General features: G+C 40.7%; 1 protein-coding gene across 1 annotated transcript in view; it reads left to right on the forward strand.

Moving 5' to 3' along the window:
- Positions 1–18,800, forward strand: part of JAG1 (jagged canonical Notch ligand 1) — a 37,692-nt gene extending 18,892 nt beyond the window's left edge. Inside the window, exons 4-26 of the mRNA XM_090051351.1 lie at positions 349–603; positions 1,796–1,856; positions 5,699–5,829; positions 6,119–6,238; positions 6,741–6,854; positions 7,169–7,282; positions 8,142–8,255; positions 8,647–8,693; positions 9,202–9,375; positions 9,802–9,952; positions 10,419–10,583; positions 11,046–11,159; positions 12,230–12,343; positions 12,442–12,555; positions 12,684–12,800; positions 13,313–13,340; positions 13,481–13,566; positions 14,353–14,466; positions 14,670–14,779; positions 14,866–15,099; positions 15,360–15,491; positions 15,911–16,061; positions 16,812–18,800. Of these exons, the coding sequence (XP_089907477.1) occupies positions 349–603; positions 1,796–1,856; positions 5,699–5,829; positions 6,119–6,238; positions 6,741–6,854; positions 7,169–7,282; positions 8,142–8,255; positions 8,647–8,693; positions 9,202–9,375; positions 9,802–9,952; positions 10,419–10,583; positions 11,046–11,159; positions 12,230–12,343; positions 12,442–12,555; positions 12,684–12,800; positions 13,313–13,340; positions 13,481–13,566; positions 14,353–14,466; positions 14,670–14,779; positions 14,866–15,099; positions 15,360–15,491; positions 15,911–16,061; positions 16,812–17,269 (3,218 nt within the window). The 3' untranslated portion in view covers positions 17,270–18,800. The remainder of the gene's footprint in view (positions 1–348; positions 604–1,795; positions 1,857–5,698; positions 5,830–6,118; positions 6,239–6,740; positions 6,855–7,168; positions 7,283–8,141; positions 8,256–8,646; positions 8,694–9,201; positions 9,376–9,801; positions 9,953–10,418; positions 10,584–11,045; positions 11,160–12,229; positions 12,344–12,441; positions 12,556–12,683; positions 12,801–13,312; positions 13,341–13,480; positions 13,567–14,352; positions 14,467–14,669; positions 14,780–14,865; positions 15,100–15,359; positions 15,492–15,910; positions 16,062–16,811) is intronic.
- Positions 18,801–21,793: the final 2,993 nt, after the last annotated feature.

The following is a 21,793-nucleotide window of genomic DNA, read 5'->3' on the forward strand; positions in this document are numbered from 1 at the left end:
CTTGAGGTTCCCATACTTACTGATGGCATGAAGAAATGTCTCTTAATTCTTGCCCTGTCCCAGCCTTGTTGCCCCCCTTTAGCTGTTGGATATGTGGGACTTAGTTGAAGTCAGGACTGAGCAGTTCAAGGGTTTGTTTCCACTCCAAGCTCTGGTTCAGAATACAGCATATATATTTCAATTAATAGAAGTGTTTCAGAATCCATCTTTCAGCTAAAGCCGTGAAGTTAAATAGTCAGTTTGCTGCAGTGCTTTGTTACAAAAAGCCTGTATGCCTAATGGAGTGCCAGCACAGGGGACCAACTCCTAAGCAAAAGTGTTAATCGTACCTTCATTTCTGACTTGTAGATCCTGATAGCATCATTGAAAAGGCATCCCATTCTGGCATGATCAATCCAAGTCGTCAGTGGCAGGCTTTGAAACAGAACGCAGGCGTCGCCCATTTTGAGTACCAGATCCGTGTGATTTGTGATGAGCACTACTATGGCTTTGGCTGCAACAAGTTTTGTCGCCCAAGGGATGACTTCTTTGGGCACCATACATGCGATCAGAATGGCAACAAAACTTGCTTGGAAGGCTGGATGGGACCGGAATGCAACAAAGGTTTGTTACTTAATATTTGAAGTGTGTGTGGTTTGTTTATTTGTTTGAGTTTTATTCTTTTTAAATACCTTTGTATAGCCTGGAGTACTGGTAGAAGCATATGAAATATTTCACCACTAGATTGGGCTGATGCTGAGCCATAGAAAAATAATTCCTGTAGGGTAAGTGTCCATGTCACTGCAGTCCCTAAGTGGTGCCTTGCCTAACCTTGGAAGAGGAGTCAAGGATTGACTGGACAAAGAGATGACTTTTTAAAGTGAGGTTGTGGGGGGGATTGGGTTATTCCATGCTATTCTTGTTGAACTAGATTGGTTGATTACTGTGCTGCTGCCCATGTACCTACTGCACAGATAGCAGGATTTACTGTATGAACCCTTGCATTCAGCAGACAAGCTTTTCCAAAGTACCTAAATGACTTTTTGGAAACTTGGGCAGATTTTATTTTATAAACCTGACCTTGAAGCATAGAACAGAAGGGGCCTGAATATAATCTGCACTGCCACCTCCTGCAGTGATTACCTATGTAAATACACCCAGAAACATATTACCCCCTTAACTTAAGTGAAGACTTCCTTTTTGGAGGTGCAGAGGAAATGTAAAGAGAGGAGCTGCACTAGAAGGGGCTTCAGCAAATTCCAGCCTGTTTCTTCTTTATGTGAGCTGACATTATGAGCCTTAGACCAGCATTATCATCATGGGAGAAACGTATCAACTGGAGGAACTAAACATTGACTTGTCTTGTTGACAAAACACCTAAGTACTTTTAAATCTTGATGCCCACCATGCTGTGTACATGTGTGTACATGAAGGGGAAAATACATTGTTTCAACTTGTTAGTGTAACACTCGTGGGTGTGCAAGGGTGGGGTTATTTCACCCTTGAGTGCAGAAATGGGGGGGTTGTAGCTTTATGAAGTGAAATGGCTTCTCTTGCCTCTGAGGCATTCTTTAAAATGGGATTATGTGGGATCTCTTTTATAGCTAGCTGTATTAGTGGACTTGGTGGATTTGCTGTCATAAGGCACCACCTACCTCAGCTTCTTTCCAATAGACTTGATATGAGAGACCTGTTAAATCATGGATTTGGTAGGATTACAATGCTAGTTGGAGATTAAAGCATTCCCACGAGTGTGAGAATGCAGGAAATGGACAGCATGCTGATACTTTCCTTTTCTGTATAACTTTTTTTACAGCTATTTGCCGTCAGGGTTGTAGCCCAAAACATGGTTCTTGCAAAATACCGGGAGAGTGCAGGTAAACAAAATGTTTTTGCTAAGTAATTATGAATAAATGATGCTACACAAAATGTGATGATGGCAGGGGTCAGAGACTTCCAGAGTTTGTAAGGGCCTATTATACATACTTGGTTGCACCAAGAGAAAAGCAGTGTTTTTTGTTTTCTTTTGGTTTTTTTCAGATAAATGGATAGCTGAGCTTTCTTTTTTTTTTTTTTTTTCATTTTTGAAGTGATGCTATTTATAAATGGAGAAACGGTGGTAAATTGCTTCCACAAGTAGTGACTAATTGCTTCTGTATAAATGGTTCCAATTTCATTTGCTTAAAAAAAAAAAAAAGCCAAATAACAAAAAAGGGTGGTTACGGGCTTTTCTGCTAAAAGTTCTAACTCAATGCCCTATTGCTCCTCTCCCCCTCTTTCACATCCCCTCCCAAACTCCTTCCATCAATAGGCAAAAGTCAAGCATTCTTCAGAATGGGATTAGTAAAATCTCTTGGTTCCTTTGCTGTTGTGAGCCAGGCTTTGAGTGCTGAGAGGTTAATAGCTGGGATGGAATCTTGTCAGTAGATACTGATGAATGCCGAATTTTGTTGCTGCTGCTTTGAAGTCTCTTCAGTTCTGGCCAGGAGACAATGAAAAGTAGAGTTTAGCCACAACACAACAATTTAAAATTTTTGGAATGTCTCAAATTATATGCTACAGATTTCCTATATGGGGAGGGCTTTCTCCCTGATCAATACAGGGTTATTGGGTATAGAATTTGAACGCTTTTTATAGGCAAGCTATTAAAAGTTTTTAACTCCTTCATGGTGATCATTTAGAATGGGAGTAAGGGAGAATATGTAGGAAGGCTTATGAGTTGGTCAGTATAAGGTTTTTCATATGTTTTACAGAGTGAAGTTGGTAGAGTTCTTAAGGTAAAATACAGATGGGGTTTCAAGAACAGAAAGCCATTTGCATCTTAACAGGGGTCAGTTTGCATCTGCCCTTGGAGAAAGGGTCTAACTGAAGGCTAGATGCATCTCCTGAAAGAGAAGCTCTGGTGATGGGTATTGGTTCATGCGAGTCCTGTGGCCTGTGTTACACCTTCCTAGGTGAAACAAGATGATTCCAGCAGTCCCTTCTTTCCCTTGGGAATCCATAAAAATGCCTTCCTAAGGGATAGTGCTGACAGCACAACTAAAAAAAATGAAATGTGTGTGGATTTGTTTTGTGAGAAGCAGGTGCGAAGCAACAAAAAATTACTCAATTTGTTTCTGATGTTCAACTGCATGGATGTAACTGGGGTTAAATAAAATAAATAAATTTAGCCTATACAGGCTAAATAAAATACCCATTTGTGATTGAGATGATAGATATATATAGATATTTTAATTAAAAAACACGCTGCAAGTAGTGTGGGCCAGATGGCGCAAGAAGTATTATCAGCTGAGGCTACCAGTGATTTGTGCTACTGTCTTCAGAATAAACATGCCTTGTAGGGTTGCTGTCTCCTAGTCCGAACAACAGGCTTTGTTTCCTGAATTGTTTTTAGGCCTTTCTCTTTCTAAGTCTCTCACCTCCCACTTACTGCCCAGACATGCACTAGTGCTCTTATTTACTCAAGGTGCAACTTTCCCACACTTGATTTGCATAGTTTTAAAACAACACTGCCCTTCTGGTGCTTTCAGATCCTTTCTGCTTGCCAAATGAGTCCCATATCTTTAAAGCAAACGCAGAAATGAGATTTTTATATTCTCTTAAGTTTTGATGAGTCATGTCGTCTGTATGTTACAAATGCAACTTGAGTTTAAAAATAACATCCTAGCAGAAACTGTTCTAGGTCCTGGTACAATAGACAACTTGCAAATGTACTTAAAATATCCCTTTTCTTTTTGGTGCGAGTAACTTGCTTCAAGATGAGCCTGCCAACAAAACCAAATCTACTCATGAATCATTGTACAAGCAAAGAAACTTCAAATTTCTCATGAGAAACTGCTTCATACATATTATTAAATGAGAACAAATTCCAGGATTCTGGAACTAACTTTCCCTTTTTTAAAAAAAAATTATCCATAGCCCTTGTCTAGTTTTCTTAGATCAGTCCCAAAATGCAAGCACTAATTAAAAAAAAAAAAAATTATATGCTTGCTCTACAAGTTCACTGTTACTGCATTTTGTTTCACTGAAGCAAGAGGAAAGGTTTTAAAGCGCTTTGCCTCCTTAATGTGGCAGGAAGGGAGGCTGTAAAGGGCCCAGGCATTTGGGAAAACCTGTGGCCTCCGCTATAAAGATCAGTGCATCCCTGCAAGTTTTCATGTCATAGAAATCTGTACCTGAGGTCCCAAATTTGATGTTTTATTACCATCTTCTCTTTTTCTCTATATCAGAAGATGTTCAGTAAGTTGCTTCAGAAAAGGTGGTCTTTCCCTGTCCCTCCACCCCATTCTGTTTTTAGTATGGGTTACAAAGAAACTAAGTTTAGACTAACTTTGTTTTTCATACACAGAACTTCAGTTGTTTCACATGAGCTTTGAACAGGCTGATATTGATGCATCCATTTAAAAAAAAATCTTTAATTAGGAGGTGACTGGTCATCTGCGAGTTTTAGAAAGGAAGTTAAACATACTATTAGCCTTGGGTGATTTAGCCATTGGTTAGAGCCCTGTAACGTTTCCCATGAGAAGGACTTATTGGGCAGAGAACAGCTTTTTGAAAAGAAAGCCTAACTGCCTTCTACGCAGAAGTTTATTTTCATAATTTAGTAATGGCTCAGTGAGTTATTACTGCTGATCACTTACTGCCAGGCTCTATTAATGAAATACAGTATTTTAGTAAACCTATGACTTCAGCTACACCCCTCTCTCTTCCCAAGTGTATGTGCATGGGTTTTTTTTTTTATTCATATGAAAAATCCCTGTTTCATTTTGCTTGAGAGAAGCAATTCCAAAATTAGGCTCCAGCTTGAGGGGGCTGTAACATGTTAAGTTTCATGCTTGACTTTGTATGGTTTAAGCTGTTTTTTCCCCACTGTGCTAAAATCTCAGAATAGTAGCTGTAGTTAGTTGAAGATTAGCAATATTTCATAACTTAAAAACCAAACTCCATAAGGTAGATAACATTTGGATGGAGAGTGCTTTTTCAGAAAAACAATGAGCTCTTAAGTATGTGGCGAGCCAATTTGTCATCCCCCCCCGCTCCCAACCAAAACAACCAACCCCTACACGAACACACACAGACACCCTGCAAATCTTGTATTTGTTCTTTGTTTTTAAAGAAATCCCTTTATCATATGTGTCTCATAATTTTGTATCAGAAGGCTTCTACCACAATCTAGCATGGGGGTAATTTCCGATAACACTAGGATAAGTTGGCTCTATTGCTGTCTCCTACAATGCTGGGAGGTAGTGTTTATGGCTGTGTTTGGTTTCTCTTCCTGTGCACACACTATGGCTAAAATGCCTGGGACATTGCAGTCCTGAGGGAGGGCTAGATAACCATTGTTCCTATTGACTTTTTTTCCCAATTTATAATCCATTCTGTCAAAATCCAGAGATTGATTTGTAGTATACACCCACCCTCTCGGCCACATTTGTGTGAGCTTCAGAATAGAGTAGCATTGTGTTGAATGGTCCCACGCTGGTTTTCTCAGAACAGTTATTCTTTTGTGAGGAGGGCTGGCTTCAGAGACCTTGGCGAAACCGCTAAGATGTTTGTTTACAAGAAACCCTCAAACAAACCTTGAATGGCTTTTCACCCCCCCCCCCCCCCAAAAAAAAATCTTACTTAACCTTGGGAGTTCTGCAGTTACTTTTTGTCTTCAAAAGTAATTCCAAGTTTTTGTTTCCATGCTCCTTTTTTTTTTTTTTTTTTTATTAAGGTGTCAATATGGATGGCAAGGCCAGTACTGTGATAAGTGCATTCCACACCCAGGATGTGTCCATGGCACCTGCAATGAACCATGGCAATGCCTCTGTGAAACCAACTGGGGTGGTCAGCTCTGTGACAAAGGTATGCTAATCTTGCAGATAGCCAAGGGTAAAACTTGAATTTTAATGCTGGCAGCTAGCATTGAGAGAGAGCATCCAGAACGTGGCAGGGGTTTTGTCCTTTGGCTAGGTTTTTTAGCCTCCCCCCCCGCCCCCAGCCATGCACCGGTTGTTAGCATACAGGCTTCACTTTGCCCTGTCTTGGCCTGCCGTTGTGCATAGGGCACATTCTGTGAAAGGATTTAGAGTAACTGAACAAAACCCTTTCTGTTCGGCTCTTACCACTCTGCTCCTTGTATGCGTCTGTACAGATCTTAACTACTGTGGAACTCGCCTGCCTTGTTTGAATGGTGGTACCTGCAGCAACACGGGGCCTGACAAATACCAGTGTTCCTGCCCTGAGGGTTACTCGGGACAGAACTGCGAAATTGGTAAGTGCCCTGATTCTCAAGGGCTGATTGCTACCAGTTAGCTTCCTGTCAGCTCCGGGTAGCTATCTTGGTCTCGTTCTGCCTCGCCTAGGAAGTTTGCTTTTGTAATATTACTGAGGTTAAAGGCTGGCTGATAAGGTCTAAGCTCACTCTCACTCAGTGCTGAGTGACTGATATCTGCTAAATCAAACTCCTGATGACTCTCTTAATGACTTCTCTAGCAGTCTCGCTGCAGTTGGTGTGAGCTCTAACTTGGCTCCCGCTCAGGCCGAAAAGTCCATGGTATGTTGATCAGGTCAGCTTAGCATGAAAGATGACTTCCTGCCAGTTTCATACAGTGTGAAACCAAAAGCTGCTAAATGAGAATGAGATGTAGCGGCAGCTGTGCTGGTGGCCCAAGCACAGGGCTGTGCATAAGGAGTGGCAAGTGGGTCTTGCTGGTGTTGACTGCTTATACTCCTGGACTTTACCAGACCTGACATGGCTGTATGTTTTGGTGTAGCGGAACATGCCTGCCTTTCTGATCCTTGTCACAATGGAGGAAGCTGCCTCGAAACCTCAACTGGATTTGAATGTATGTGTTCACCAGGCTGGGCTGGACCAACTTGCACTGATAGTAAGTACTGTTGTGGGGGGGAGTTTGCAGTAAGCTCATAAATGTTTATCCTTCCCTAGCTCTTGCTACTTGCGACCTAGGAGGGAAGGAAGCTTTTTAACCTTTCTGCAACATGTTTTTTGTTTGTGCTGGCTTTTAATGACCATTCATATTCTGATGCTTTGCCCCCTTTCATATATGTGAGGTTCTTTCATTCAGCTCTGTTAGTGCTTTTTGCACCCTTCTCTCAACAGATCTTATCGGCAACCCTGTATGTGCCAAGATTTCGATATCCTGAACTAAGCTAAGTCTTTCCTCCTGCCCTCTTTTTGCAGACATTGATGATTGTTCTCCAAATCCCTGTGGCCATGGAGGAACCTGCCAAGATCTAGTTGGTGAATTTAAGTGCATCTGCCCACCTCAGTGGACTGGTAAAACTTGCCAACTTGGTAAGTGTTGTATTGCTCTTTATTGAAAGCTGTTCTGCAAAACTGCTACTGTAGAATTTGCCTACCAGGGAATCAGTCCTGCAGGTCCTTAAGAGTTGGGCTTCAGGCGTGTGAAGACTTTTATAGTCTCCAGGCCTGTTGAGAGGCTTAACATTCAGAACATGTAGAAGTGTTCTCAGGATTTGGGGCCTAAGTCACCCTTTATAGAATGGCTTCCTAATTGAGTAGCACCGTTGATCATACTGGCTGTTGCAGAAAAACAGTTCCAAAGTTTACTAAGTCTAACAGAGGTATTTTAAATTGTAGGTGAACTAGTTTTGTGTGTACCCGTGCTAGTCTGTCCCTTCTTCATGCACCCTCCCCCACCTCCATGTTCTCTTTCCTTCCTTTGGCTTTGTGAGAAACTTCTGTATCTTCTTAGTTATGTCAACTCCTCCAGACCAAGGAGTTCACAGCTGGGCTCCAAAATGTGGATGATATCATGAAGAATGAGCTGTCTGCATTCTTCATGTTGCATATTAATTCCAGTGACCAGGGTGCAGTGCTCCTTTGAAATGCTGGCCCAGGTCTCCAGTTTTTTGATACTTTAACATGATGCTTAGTGAGTGGCTGGGTAATTATTGATTTTAATTAGTGCAGCCAGTGTGCTGTAATTGGAGAGGAATTGAAAGGGGCCTTGAGGACTCCTGTTGGGTAGCCTTTTTATTCTGTTCAGTCTTCCTAATCCATTTTTATATTCTAAGTTGCTTTCTGAGCTTTAAATGAACTCCTGATTTATTACTGTGAAAACAAAAAGTAGACTCTTTTCCCATTCTGCTGCATCCACAGCTCAACATTGTCCGTTCAAACTGTTTTTTAGATGCGAATGAATGTGAGGGCAAACCTTGTGTCAATGCCAACTCCTGCAGGAATCTGATTGGTAGCTACTATTGCGACTGCATTGATGGCTGGTCTGGCCAGAATTGTGATATAAGTAAGCATCTCTTTGCATTCTATACCTAAAGGGGAAATATTGCTATACACTCCACTGAGTCCTGAGCAGTGCTTTAAATGGTGAGCCAGCTACCAGCAGTTGGTGATGTTTTAAGAAAGGGAGTAGTTGGTCTGGAATGAGAATACACAGTTTTATCAAAGTCATTAGTCCTTAGCATGGCTATATTCTGATAAGCTGACTTAAACAATGATGTGAAGTTTCACTAGCTCCACTGGAAGAATTGCTGAATGTTCCCACCCATTATAATAACCTTATCTTGAGGAAGGCATGCAGGAAACTTGACAAAAGGTTTATCTAGCTGGACTTTGAGAGACACTAGCTCATATAAATCCTTTTTTGCCTCCTAAAAGTATGCTGTTTTTTATTGCAGATATTAATGATTGTCTTGGACAGTGTCAGAATGGAGGATCCTGTCGAGTAAGTCAGCCTGATTTTTTTTTTTAATAGGTTGTTAATGCAGGTGTTGAAATCAAGATGCTTTAGTCTGCATGGGCCAAGTATACACCAGGTGTAAAATAGCATGCAGGGTCAAGGGAGCCTTGTCATTTAACAGCAGCTGAAGTGCTGGCTCTTTTGAGGAGGGAAGAACGGGGTGGGGGCAGGTAGTATATACTTTTTTTGCAGCAAATGACTCATCTTCTCCACTGCTGCCACCAGTGAACTGTTGGCTGGCCTTGTTTATTGTAAAGCTCATCTAACTATATGTGAACAGTAAACCTGGCTGCTCCAGTTTTAAATCTGACTTAACATATCCCACTGAGAAATTTAAGAATGTAAACAAATACCTTTTTTCCTAAATACTCTTGCCTGGTTTAACGTCAGCTGAAGTTTCTTATGACAGCTTTCGGCCTATTAAAGGTGATAAGTTTTTGGAGCTTAAAAAAAAATCGTACTAACTTTTAAATCCTGTCTTATTCATTCCTAGGACTTGGTTAATGGCTACCGATGTCTCTGTCCACCTGGTTATGCAGGAGATCACTGTGAGAGAGACATTAATGAATGTGCAAGCAACCCTTGCTTGAATGGTGGCCACTGTCAGGATGAAATCAATGGATTTCAGTGTCTGTGTCCTGCTGGTTTCTCAGGAAACCTCTGTCAGGTGAGCATGGGTGAAAGGCATGTCCCAGATAACGGAGTTCCCACAAGCACTTCTCGATTCTATATGCTGAATACCTCATATCCAGTGACCCGTATGACAGACATACTTTCTATATAGCTGCTTGCCAAGGAAGTGCTTGTGAAAAATCTTGTGGTGGCTGAAAACTCGTTTGAACAGCTTGCAAGTGTTTGCGTGTCAAGTTTTGTTGCATGCTGACTATTAACCTTCAGTGGCTGTTTAATATCAGAATGCTGTCTGCCAAAGCTACTGGAAGTATAACTATACTCTCTGCATTGTGTACAATTAATAGAGGCAGCAGATAAAAAGGTCAGATTCCACAGTGTCTGCAGCCTGTAGCAGTGAGAAGAGCAAGAATAAAACCTCTGTTTCACTCAGCTTCCCCCCTTCTCCCCCTGTCATTTATAGTTGGACATAGATTACTGTGAGCCCAACCCTTGCCAGAATGGCGCCCAGTGCTTCAATCTTGCCACAGACTACTACTGTAACTGCCCCGAAGATTATGAGGGAAAGAATTGCTCCCACCTGAAAGACCACTGCCGCACTACTCCTTGTGAAGGTATGTGTTACTCTTGAGTGACAGCTGCCTCAATAATGCTTTTGACTCATTTTCCCAGGATAAGGCTTGGTGGGGCCAGTTCAGCCTTGAGGTCAAAATCTGAATGCTCCATTTGCATTATGCAGCTGAATTTGACCCGTGTCTTACCCCAGTATACATGAAAAATGTGCTGCTTGTGATTACGGGTATCTAAGAGATGCTTCATACCTGCTTCTCAATCATAGTTGCATGCACAGTAGATCAGACCCAGCAGCCTCCAAACTCTCTTGTGGCCCAGAAGATTAAATGGAAATTAGTTGCAAATATTTACTCTAATGTAACAAGTGCTGTTAGCCACCCTGGAATCTCAGTGTAGGTAATTACCATGGAAGTAAGACCTAGGTACTTACAGGTTGCAAGAAGCCAGCCTGCTTGGTAATGTGATGAAGTGGGCAGTCCTCAGCTGTATCTTTCTCTCCTTCTGCAGTTATTGACAGTTGTACAGTGGCAGTGGCTTCTAACAACACACCAGAAGGGGTTCGCTATATTTCTTCAAATGTCTGCGGTCCCCATGGGAAGTGCAAGAGCCAAGCAGGGGGAAAATTCACTTGCGAGTGCAATAAAGGCTTTACTGGCACCTACTGCCATGAAAGTAAGAACTTACGATGTTTATCTTTTTGGTTCTGACCTCGAGTTTGCTCTTAAAAAATGACATTTTCCCTTCCTCTGAGACCATATAAGGCTTTCCTGTGACACAGTGGACCTTGGAACTCTACTTAGGGTCCTTCTTGGGCATGGCATATTGGAGTTCCCAAAACCTGGTGGGGGGAGTTACTATAACAAATCAGCTGTCCTTGAATTGTATGATTTCAAACCTTGTGTATTCAAGCTGAGGTGGTTTTAATAGCTGGTTTTACCCTAGGTTTTACGGGCTTTTTTAAGGTCTATTACAAAGAATATGCTGTTACGAAAGTGATTGGTGGCTGTTTCATCTTTATCTTGTGTCCATGCTTTTGTCATGTATAGAAATGGAGTTTGCCTTTTGACAGCAAAGCAAGCTATATAAGAAGGCTTGCTAACTGTACTGAGGCAGATTTTCTTTAATCTGTTGCAGATATTAATGACTGCGAAAGCAACCCCTGTAAAAATGGTGGCACTTGCATTGATGGTATCAACTCTTACAAATGCATCTGTAGCGATGGATGGGAAGGAAATTACTGTGAAACAAGTAAGTTGACCCTCTTGAAACTGAGGGCAAGGTATCGTGAAGCAGTGTCTGAAAGCAAAGCCTGGATGTACAGGGCTGTGTCATGTTCTACCCATGGGGTGTCTAAGTGGTACTTGGATGCCTGTACCTAAGTGAATCTGTTCTACCCTATTGCTGCAAAACTACTAATGCAGAAGGTGGATGGTTCTTCCTCCTTCTCGCAGCCTTGAGAATATCACAGAAAAGCCTAGATGAAGGGATATTACAAAACAAGATGCATTTTTAATTTTTCTTCAGGCATTCGAGCAGGGTTGAAGTTGGCATCTACAGTCTAAGCTAGATCCTAAGTTCTACTTGGAGGATTAAGTGGAATAGGATCTGCCTATATTGTGCTGTCTTTGTCATGATATGTACTCTTTATCTGATCTTGAGATTCAAAGCCCAGTGAGGTTGGTGTTATCTTTCCATTGAGTTTGGACTGTGAATCCAGGCAAGTGCTTTAAGAATCTCACAGCTTTGCTGTGTCTGGAAGATGAGGAAGAACTCTTTATGAATTGGGTAGGACTGAGAAACTAGCAAATAACTGCAGTTATTAGCGGAGTTGACAATAGAATTTGCTGCCCAGTCTTGTACCATAAATACTAGACAACTCACCATAGGAAAAAGTTAATACAGGTAAACCCTCTAGTCTTAAAAAGTAACACATGCCTTTCTGTCTGCTGTGACAGGTAAAATGGGGGAGAAGAATTCCTAACTGCTAGCTTTTTACTCACTGATCAATAAAATCCATGTCATAATCAGCAGTTAGGATGTTAGGCCTTTCCCCTTTTTCATTTCACTAGCTCATATCTTTGGGAACTGGAGAAATGTTTGCCCCGAATGAAATGAAAATGAGCTGGGGGGCAGGGGACGCTGTTACTGAATATACATAATGTCTGTGGTAGCAGTTAAAATATTCAAGCACTTAATCCAGAACTGAGACTTGAGGCCAAAATCGGGGATCTGGCACTGTGCTTCCATCAAGCATTAAGTGGTTTATAGTGGCTGAAAGCATTCCTTAGGTCTCACTTTCCCTCTTTTTATACTTCCAGATATTAATGACTGCAGTAAAAACCCTTGCCACAATGGAGGGACTTGCCGAGACTTGGTTAATGACTTCTTCTGTGAATGTAAAAATGGGTGGAAAGGAAAGACCTGCCACTCGCGTAAGTTGCAGTACTTGTATGTTTAAAGTAATGTTAAATGTGCTGTGTTGTGTTGTGTTAGTGGAGTAGTGGAACTGAGGCTGGTTTGGTCTTCTCAGGTGATAGCCAGTGTGATGAAGCTACATGCAATAATGGAGGAACATGTTATGATGAGGGAGACACTTTCAAGTGCATGTGTCCTGCAGGATGGGAAGGAGCCACTTGTAATATAGGTAACCAGGACTTGTAGCATCTAGGGGTAGATGCAGCCCTGAATCTGTAACCTTGGCATCCCCCTTTGCCTGATTTTAGTGTGGCTTAAAAGAAAAATAACTTGCCTCTACCTTGTGTTCTGTTATAGCAAGAAACAGCAGTTGCCTGCCAAGCCCCTGCCATAATGGTGGTACCTGTGTCGTCAGTGGGGATTCCTTTACTTGTGTCTGCAAAGAAGGCTGGGAAGGACCAACTTGCACTCAGAGTAAGTCTCTCTGCTTGAACTTTTCTAAAGTGTTGCCTGACAAGACCATTAGCTCATCCTGTTGCCCTCTGAGTGTCAAGATTGAAACCAGAAGGGGAGAACTGTTTGATGTAGGCTTTAGCATCACCTGAATCTTTGCTTTTAATGACATTATACGATAGAGCCTTGACCTGGGCATGAGAAAGTTGCAAGTGAGTTAAGTGGAGACAGATGTTGTCTTGTTTTCTCCTGCATTCTTCTTCCACCAGCAGCCCTGTCTGCTTCCATTCGCTTTTTCCTGTTATATTCTTTACAAGGATCTCTTCCTGTGTACATGTGTTCCACAGTGTAGTTAACAAATTTTGTGGTGGAAGCCTGGAATCAATTTAACTGAGCATTTTGGCATATTTTTGCAAAAGTTTAAGCCAAATGTAGCTCAGACATTTGTAGGAATTTAGTTATTCTTTACTGATGACAACACTTACTCCAGCCCTGGTTCGTATGTTAATGGAAGTCTGTCTTGCTTTCTGCAGATACAAATGATTGCAGTCCTCATCCTTGGTAAGTGTTGTGACTTGGATGTGTTACTCATCCTTTGCCTTTGGCATCTTTTTGTATTAGAACTGTTCGCTTGTCTTTATTCACCAAACAGTGAAACCTATGATGGCTAAGTGATATTTCTTTCTTCCTGTCCTTTTTAGTTATAATAGTGGGACTTGTGTGGATGGAGACAACTGGTACCGCTGTGAATGTGCTCCAGGCTTTGCAGGCCCAGACTGTCGCATAAGTAAGTATTACCATGTGACTCCAACTTGATCCTGACCTAATAATTATTTAAATATGTGCTGCCACAAAATACCAGGGTTTTTGAATCTGGTATGCAAATCTGTCCACCCCTGTTATTTGTCCATATCTGGCATGCCTGATCTATAGCTAGCTGAAAAAATGTTCAGTGAAAACGTGAAAGTATCAGATGCACTTTAACCTAAAAAAAAGTCTGAGCCCAGCTGGGAAGTGTATGGTGTTAGTCCTCCCCTGTTTAGGAGATGGTCTGTGTGGCAGACTTTCTATGTTTGAGGGTGAAGGATGCTAGTTAATCCCTGTCTCCAGGCACTGATTCCTGTTTTCTCTGTAATGTAACAATAGTTATAGGCAGGAGGATACCAACATTTTAATAACACAGCTATGGAAATTAAAATTGTTCCTAGCCATAGTGTAATTGGAAGGGGTTTAATATCCATGTATTAAATATAACTGTTGACTAATCTAGACCATGCCAGAGGAAGGTGAGCATATCTGTCTAGCAAAGAATGTCTCCTTGCTCCGAAGGGCTTTTTAAGTAGTCGGACCATGGTCAGGTTATGATCTGGATTTACAGCACTGTAAACCTGGGCTAATTGCAGTGACTGCAAACAAATTTACTCCTGAAACTGTGGTGTAACAGAAATCAGAATCCAGCTATGAAAAGAAAAAATATAAGGCTAGAGCTGTCTTGTGTGTGCTCTCACACTTACCTGTATGGATGGCTGTATAATGGATGCAACTCCCTGCCCCCCCCCCTTCTTTATCACAGATATCAATGAATGCCAGTCTTCACCCTGTGCTTTTGGAGCTACATGCATTGATGAAATTAACGGCTACCGCTGCATCTGCCCGCTTGGTCGTAGTGGCCCAAGATGCCAAGAAGGTATTCCAAGCAGCCTACAGTATATCTGTTACCAGATCCAGTTCATTTACATGCTAGCAACTGTAATAAGAGTATAGTAAAGGAATGGAAGAGTTCCTGCACTCAGCTAGATTTTATAAAACGGAAAGGGATAGGAGAATGCGGTAGGGCAGGCTTCTTGGAGTAGAGCAGACTGTTTAAGAATCCATCTCCCTTTCTCACAGTTACAGGAAGGCCTTGTATTACCAGTGGGCGTGTGACAGCAGACGGTACTAAATGGGACGACAACTGTAATACCTGTCAGTGTTTGAATGGAAAAGTTACGTGTTCTAAGGTAGTCTGGCTGTACTTTGATTTGCATTTTTGTTTTCTCCTGTACACCCCTGACTGTACTCTCATAAAATACTCACTCTCTTCCAGGTTTGGTGTGGGCCTACACCTTGTCTAATCCATGCTAAAGGTCATGAGTGCCCAGCTGGACACACCTGTAATCCCATTAAGGATGACCACTGCTTTACACATCCCTGTGCTGCAATGGGTGAATGCTGGCTTTCAAATCAGCCACCAGTGAAGTCCAAATGTAATTCAGACTCTTATTACCAGGACAACTGCGCCAACATTACATTTACCTTCAATAAAGAGATGATGTTGCCGGTGGGTAACTTGAAATAAAAAGCTCCTATAACAAAGTAGACTGGCATTGCATGAAACAAGTGATCTGATAATTGTCTTCCTCAAATTCAGTAATAGGAGATTAATCTCATTTTTAAATTAAAATATGTAGTCTAAAGACCCGTGTGTTCTCTGCCAAGCTGTATCTCGGTAGCCGGAGAGCAACCAGGAACTTGTTGTACAGTGCTCTGTTTAAGGAAGAAGTCTGTAACTTAAGGCTTTTTTTTGTTTTGTATTGCTAGGGTCTTACCACTGAGCATATTTGTAGTGAACTGAGAAATCTTAACATTCTGAAGAATGTTTCTGTTGAATATTCCATCTACATCACCTGTGAGCCTTCACGCTTGGCAAACAATGAAATACATGTTGCGATAGTAAGTACTCATCTTTAAACTCGTGTTTAAATTGCTATATATGAAATGGGGATGCACTGAGAACTAATTTTAAGCTTTGTCAGCACTTAGCAAGGTTTATAATTTCCATTCCAATCCCTTTGAATGGGTATCAACGTTTTGTCTACAACATGCTTGAAAATTAATATCTGGTTGCAACTGTGATTAGTTAAGTAGCAAAACCAGTTTCCATTTATAACACCACATAAGCACTTTTTAGTGTCTTCTAAAATGGTATGGGCTGAAACTTCTCATGCTTGGCCTGCCTCTACCAGTAACAGGACTTTTACCTGGAAAATTCTGAGAAGTACTCTGCTTCATGGTTACAAAGGTTTGGTTTTTATAGTGGTTATTAATGCCACTTAAGTGTATGATGGTTAACTGTACTCCTTCCCTTATAGTCAGCTGAAGACATTGGGGAGGATGAAAACCCAATCAAGGAAATCACTGATAAAATTATCGACCTTGTCAGTAAACGTGATGGAAACAACACGCTAATTGCTGCAGTTGCAGAAGTCAGAGTACAAAGGCGACCAATTAAAAACAAGACGGGTATGATGGTTTTGGGTTGGGTTTGGGATTTGGGGGAAACGGGGGGGTTGGTTCTGTTTTGTCTCTCATATTGAGGCTTCATCTCTCGTCAGGTTAGAAGATTTATCTTTATGTTGTAGCTTGGTGGGGGGAAGGAGGGATTGTGCCAGGCTGTTGGAAAGAAGACATTTTACTTGCTTCCCTTTCTGATCCCTGCTACCTGGCTTGCACCATAAGAAAAAGGAATAAAAATACCAAGATGAAGCATTTCCTGGCTTCTGAAAGTGATAACTCCAATTACTATCTGATGGCTGCTACTACCCTGATTTAACTGAACTAAATATGCTGTCTCAAGATCATGGTGGATGCATTTGCCACAACACCCTCCAATAATTAACATTTTGTTGACCGTCTCTGAGAAACCAAGGATTTTACTGGGTTTGAAGCCAGTTACCCTTGGGTGAAGAGATATTCCCTCTTGGTCAGGGTCTTTGGCAGGGTAGTGTAGAGAAGTTTGCATTGTCACTGACTGCAAGCTGTTGGTTTTTGTGGAGAAAAGGAAGACTTCCCTAGCCTCTAGTGCTGTTGGCATAGTCTTGTGCCAGCTCCACTTGGAATGTTTTTTAATTTTTAAGAGACAAGAATATTCTCTTAAGAACAGCGTGAGAAGGCAGCTTAGAAACTGAGGGTGGCTGCTGTTGTTTGTTGGTAGTCTGCCTTAACTAAAGGACTTCATTTGCAAGGTTAATTGGTCTCCTATCTGTCTTTCAGATTTCTTGGTGCCATTGCTGAGCTCCGTCTTAACAGTAGCCTGGATCTGTTGCTTGGTAACAGCCTTTTATTGGTGCATTCGAAAACGCAGAAAGCAGAGCAGCCACACTCACACCGCATCAGATGACAACACCACAAACAACGTGAGGGAGCAGCTGAATCAGATAAAAAACCCCATTGAGAAACACGGAGCCAATGCTGTCCCTATCAAAGACTACGAAAACAAAAACTCCAAAATCGCCAAAATAAGGACACACAATTCAGAGGTAGAGGAAGACGACATGGACAAGCATCAGCAGAAGGCCCGATTTGCCAAACAGCCAGCATACACACTGGTAGACAGAGATGAAAAGCCACCCAACAGTACACCTACGAAACACCCAAACTGGACAAATAAACAAGACAACAGAGACTTGGAAAGTGCACAAAGCTTAAATCGAATGGAATACATTGTATAGCAGTCGGTGAGGTGCTGCCATGCAGGGCCTTTGAATATCATTATAAAGGCACTCTGAGCTTGTAGTTCTTTAAACTGTTGTGTAATATTTGAGTCTAAGGCTATTATTTGCTTAGAATCCCTGTGTTAATTTAAGTTTTGACAAGCTGGCTTACACTGGCAATGATAGTTGCTGTGGTTGGCTGGGAATACCAAGTGCTGCATTTCACATCTATGCAAAACTAGTCAAAAGTGCCCTAATGGTAAATTCAGCTGTAGCTGATACATCATGGAAATGTTTCATAAGGTATTGCATAGCCTTATTAGCTCTTCTTTAGCATTTACCTTTTTTTTTGGTCAGATGTCCCAATTTATACAGTTTCGTAGAATAATACATTTTATTTATATTTATTGACACTGAGTTTTTTGTATATTGGTTTTATGGTGACGTACAACTAGTTCTGTATTTGAAAGTGCCTTTGCAGCTCAGAACCACAGCAACTATCAAGAAAGTTTATTATTTATTTTTTTTATTGTATTTTTGTTGTGGGGGGGAACTCAATGTCAGCAGTTGCTGGTAAATGAAGAATTTAAAGAGGAAAATGTGTCAAAAATAGAAGTTTGTATAGATATGTAAATAATTCTTTTTTTATTAATCGCTGTGTATATTTGATTTATTAACTTAATAATCAAGAGCCTTAAATATCATTCCTTTTTATTTATATGTATGTGTTTAGAGTTGAAGGTTTTTGATAGCATTGTAAGCTTGTGGCTTCTTTATTTTGAATTTATTTTCTTTGTTACATGTTGCCTATATGCCAAAATTAAGGTGTTCTAAAAATAGTTTATTTTTAACAATAGGACGGGCTCTCATGCCTTGATGCTGGTTTTTGTACAAATGTCAAACGTTTGAAACACCTTCCATAGTATCACTTTAAGACTATTTGTAAGTACTGACTGAGGCAGTTTTAGATGATTAGACTAGAACATTTTTTTGCTGCTTTAGACTTGAAAGAGTGACAGGCAGATAATCTGCTACAAAGCAGTTTAAGGGAACAAAATGGAGCTATGACTTTATGTAGATGAAACGTGAGTGGTTGCATGTAATTAAGATATCAAATTAGCGTGTGAAGTTGGAAGCACAGAAATCTTATTTTGTAAATTCTGATTTTTTTTTTCACCATGAATATGTAATACTGAACCACTTGTAGATTTGATTTTTTTTTTTTTGTAATCTACTGCATTTAGGGAGTATTCTAATAAGCTAGTTGTTGAATACTTGAACAGTAGAATGTCCAGTAAGATCACTGTGTAGATTTGCCATAGATTACACTGCCCGCCATAACAAGTGAGGAAATCAAAGTGCTATTACAACATTAAAGATCAAAAAAGGCTTATAAACATAGTAATCTCATTGGTTAACCACTGAGATCATGAAAGATACCTTGTATTGTGATATTAGTGTTATATGAAAATGCATCTTTGATGTGTTGTTCCTGGCAATAAATCTTGAAAAGTAATATTTATTAAATTTTTTGTATGAAAACACAAAACAGCGTGGCTGTTATTGAGCTTTGAGGTACTATTAGTTAGCTGCATGCCCCAAAGTAAGAGTAGCTAAGGTGAGTGACAGAGATTGTTGGGATTAGGGACTGATTTCAAATACTGTTAAAGACCATGGAAGGGCTCCCAGTGACTTTCATAAACCTTTAAGTTGGGCACATGCTGACAAGGAGTATTGTGTTAAAATGACTTCTACGAAGTAGGTATCATTGAAGGCTTCCACACTTGTCAGCTTTAGGAACCATGCTCCTTATCTCTGGTTTCTCCATGTCATCAAAGGAGGACTGAGTACAAGTGATGCTGGATTGTGGGGAAGTCTTAACCTAACTTCAGTGTTTATGCTTTGTTTTAACCTTCCTTTGGAAATGGTAAGTGTTCCAAGTTGAATTGCATGCTTGTTTTTTTATATGCAACTTGTTGCAACATCAGGGATGTTGATCTTTTAAAAGCTGCTTTTCTGTCCCTACTATTGCTTCATACTGAACTGACGCTACTATTGATTACAAAAGATGGAATTACTCCACCATATGCCCTGGAACTACTTGAGTTTTAGGCTAGTATAAGATTTCAGTGCCTATGACAGGTTACAGAAATTTGTCACACTGTGAACATTGTTACCCTGTATATTGTATGGTGGCTGACACCAGTGCACAGAACATGTAAAATGCTGCCATTCTGAATTTGGTAGTGGGCTGACTATAAAACAGCAGTACACTGTTCAGGGTAAGGGAGAAACAGGTCTATTGTTCTTCTAATGCTGCCTTCTAAAAAAAAAACAACTCCTTGTATAGATTAAGGGATAATGCAACATGAGAAATGCACAATAGCAAGCTTATGTACAGAATTAAACTGAGAGCAAGATTACCAACACCTTTCCCCACGCTTCTTTAAACAGCACTTAGATCTGTTGAATGATAATGGCAGAATACAGAACTCTATTTAATAATTCTGAATTAATTTCAACTTCAGTTCACCAAGAAGGGTTTCTATCCTGTTGCTATATGATACCTTGAAAGGCTGCTACTCTGCTGTTCACTGTCATATGCCACATAACTAATTGTAGCACCCAGAATTGTCAAGCTACTGCTTGTCAAGTTAATCTCTGTAGCATTTTTTTTTTGCTACACTTCCCCAGTGTTGGTAATGGTAAGTTGCTAACAGGCTTTAGTAAATGACATGTAACACAGCATATTCTCCTAATAGGTCACGTCCTACTTCATCGACTTTGACAAATAGATGTCTGTTTTCCTTTTTAAATATTTTTTTAAAATGCTCAGCACAGAAAGTCCTGCTGTAGTTTCTATTAGTCTGAACACCTTGGATGAATTGCTGTCTCCCATGTTACTGGATGGAGTTCTGGAACCTAATGTGACCCAGTACACTTCCTTCATAATCGGGCACAAACTCATGGTCCCTTAGTTACAATTTAAGCATTAACAAACATTTGCATTAAGGTTTGGCCTTTTTTCTTGGTCTCCAGTAGTATGCATTTGATAGACACTACTAGCTATAGATTAAAACTCATTCTAACTAGACCCAAATAGTTTATGTGTAAGAAAAAGGCCTATTTTGAGTTTTGGGCTGAGTACAATCTAAAGTTTCCTTCAACTTCATAAAACCTTCTTAATTTTTTGTCAGTGAGGCACTTCAGACTTTTCATAAGAAACCTAATGCAGAACGAAGTCCTGCAATGCTATATGCAGTTTCTAAAAAAGGAGCAGGGGTATTTATCCAAATTTATTTCTTCTCTATTAGTCTCCCCATTTTTTCACAGACCCAATCTAACATGGGGCTTTATACACACATAAGGATCCCACGCTAAATCCATCTGAGAGCAGCAGATGCTCCCTGTTCTGCACAGGTAATCAAATGTGAGGCTGCCATGGTGAAATCTGGCATTAAACTTCCAGTGATTTAATGGCAGCGGCAAGATAAACACAGGTATGTTCAAAACAACAACAAGAAAAAGCCCTCAGAAAACCAGAATAGCAATTGCTCTTAGGAGTTGGTACAGCTTGTTTGTTTTTTCCCCCACCCCCACCCTAACTATTGCAAAAATAAATAGAGACAGAAGCTTAAAGCTTCCACATTGCAGAACTAAGGCACATTTATTTATTTTTGTGGATGTTATACTTTGCCAGTTCATGGTTTACTAGTCTGGGAAGATATGTAAAGCTTGCACAGGAGAAGCCTCCTGCTGCTGATGTGTGTTTATACTTTGGATACTTATTCCTCTAAGATCTGGAACAAGTCTGCTTCCTGAGTTACTTTTCTAAATACATAAACCTTACCAAAAAAAAAAAAAAATCTCTTTTGGCCACTTCTCAGTTACAACCAGATGTATGTAACCAAGACTGGTTTTGTTCAAGATACAGCGACTTTCTTATAGAATTTAATAGGGGGAAAGGCTGATCTTACTTGCAAAAAGTATTGTGTGTGTAGACTGCATCACCTTTGATTCCAGAATGTTTTTGAGGGGAAGGCTACTTTTTCTGGGCAATTATTTCCACATTGTTGATATGAGCAAATGGCAGCTGGTGCTTGCAAATTTGAAGCAATATCATTGCCTAGCAACTGAGGTGCATAAACAGACTAAATATCATACTGAAGGCCCTCAAATGACTCTCTGAGGGTGAAGCTAACCTTCCTTTTAAGTAGATATTTTATCAGCATTGCTCAGTCTTGCATATGCTGAAACACCTGCATCACAAGAGCTAGCATAAAGTAAACCGGGAACTTGTCAAGCTGAGAAATGAGAGGGGAGCTCTGCATGCTGCCCCTCTTAAGGCTTGTCACTCATTCTCTAATCAAGCCCATCAGAAGTCACTTTCTGTACCAAAGCTGGCAGAAACCTGCTCCAGTTCTACAACAAACGTAGCAGGAGCCAACCACTGTGGCAGCTTTGGCAAGGTGCCCTCCACATTCAGCTCTTCAGTGCAGCCACTACCCTCTGCTTTGACAGCCAACAGCCCACAATAGCACG

This window comes from Crocodylus siamensis, chromosome 1 (assembly GCF_052110815.1).
Source record: "Crocodylus siamensis isolate JL-2025a chromosome 1, ASM5211081v1, whole genome shotgun sequence".
Classification (NCBI taxonomy): Eukaryota; Metazoa; Chordata; order Crocodylia; family Crocodylidae; genus Crocodylus; species Crocodylus siamensis.